The 1,841-nt window shown below is 37.5% G+C and overlaps 1 protein-coding gene across 2 annotated transcripts in view; it reads left to right on the forward strand.

The window, feature by feature from the left end:
- Window positions 1-690: 690 nt before the first annotated feature.
- The window catches only part of LOC106872664 (uncharacterized), a 26,186-nt gene continuing 25,035 nt past the window's right edge, over window positions 691-1,841 (forward strand). Inside the window, exon 1 of one of the 2 annotated variants that reach the window (XM_052972484.1) lies at window positions 691-970. In XM_052972484.1, coding sequence (XP_052828444.1) covers window positions 962-970 — 9 coding nt within the window. In that variant the 5' untranslated portion in view covers window positions 691-961. The remainder of the gene's footprint in view (window positions 971-1,841) is intronic. The other variant, XM_014919727.2, reaches the window with a different exon arrangement.

Raw genomic sequence — 1,841 nt, forward strand, 5'->3', positions numbered from 1 at the left:
AATTTTTGCATGGAATCAAGTACCCTGACCTCCTAATATGCTGCAAATCCCTTATTGTGTTTCGAAAGGTGGGGGGCGCCCCCATCCCAGAATCACTGGAAATTTTTTTTTCATTGAATGAATTCCTGTGACCTAATATGCTACAAAACCTTTTTGGGGCCCGAAAAGTGGGGTGAGGTGGAAGCCTTGGAAATTTCACCCTCCACCCCCAGCGATCTTTTCACCCCACCTTTTTTCCGAACTAAAATAAGGGATTTGCAGCATATTAGGTCAGAGTACTTGATTCCACTTTAAAAATCCGATTTTTGTTTTCTTAGTGAAAATCGTGCAAAGCTGTGAAGGAAACAGAGACACTGGAAAAACCAGATTTGAGATTTCCCACCAGGTAAAGGAAACGAAATAGGACATAGTTGACGAGATCCTAGTCAAGAGATAGCATGTGGCCTCATTATGCAACGAAGTTACCAACTGCAGTTTTCCAGCTGGATCAGAGTGCTATTTCCAGAGAAGTTAGGTGTGGAACCCAGATGACAGAAAAAAGCCAACAAGGAGATAGGCACGACAGCTGAAACTAGCCCAAAGTGGCTATAGTTGATGGAAGAAGGCAAGTGGAACCCTTCTTTGGTCTTTATATCACCCATACATGATTATATCCATACTATCCTTGTGTGTGTGTGTGTGTGTGTGTGTGTGTGTGCATGAATGCACAAACTGGGAATTTCCAAGTCACACATATATATAGATATGACAGCCAGACGAAAAATGAAATAAAAAATAAATTAAACATGCTTCTTTTATTCAGTTCAATATACATCGTGACATTATCTAAAAGCTTTTGTACTTTGAAATAGTGAAAAAGAAATAACGATAAAAAGGAGGGCAGATAGAAGGAAGTAGTTATCAAGTTTCATTATTTAAACACGGTTTTACTTCAAGAATTCAAATATTCAAGCTACACGCGATGATAAAAGTAAGTAATTTGTAATTTGTCAATCGTTTTATTGCTTTAGTGATTTGAAAAACCTGGTCTTTCTTTTTATTTTGTTTATAAATTATGTAGAAATTGTTCGAATTTTACAACTAGGAAGTGAAGATAAGAAATGACTCTGAATTCATTCAGTGTTCTGGCTTTTATGATTATTTTTCTTTCGTTTATTCTGTCGTGTCTGGAGAGTCAGTTTCTTATTGTGCCTTAAAAGTTAACACACACACCGGTAAAATTTCCACTTATTTTTCTTTTTATTTTCCTAAAATTTTCGTTGAGTCTTGCAACCTTATCAATAGTCTTGACTGTCCCTTACGTTTATGTTATTTATAAACAATTAAGCGGTAACATAGAGGAATTAAGTGGAATGCAGTACAGTATTTGAAATTAGATAGTTTAAAGTGAGATTACATATTTGTTATTAAATGACAAACTATTGAAAAGTTACTTTATCGTCAGTTTGAAAAACTCAAGTTTTACAAGTTAATCGTAATCGAACAGACCAATGATCAAAGCTATTCCACTTGGATCAATATTATTTTCTGTTTCTTTTCTTTTCACCTGACCAGGTGAGGATGTCATCTGAAGAGCATTTGCCGTGACAGTAACTTAGTGTGGTAGTTGTATGGCATTCACTCGCGTAGCTAGGAGTAGGGGCGGCACTTTTAAAGGGGCACCACTTTTGGGTCTGCCGTAGGCAATATGTGTTTCTTGTGGGGTCCGGGGTGACAAACGGAAGGGCCGTCCCGAGCTGCGCACACTCTAGCTACGCTAGTGATGGCATTTCTACATAATCGTGCCTACTCGTTTTCCCCCCTCCTAACATTCAGTAAAATGGATACTTTTTAACGAAATT

This window comes from Octopus bimaculoides, chromosome 13 (genome assembly GCF_001194135.2).
Source record: "Octopus bimaculoides isolate UCB-OBI-ISO-001 chromosome 13, ASM119413v2, whole genome shotgun sequence".
Lineage (NCBI taxonomy): Eukaryota > Metazoa > Mollusca > Cephalopoda > Octopoda > Octopodidae > Octopus > Octopus bimaculoides.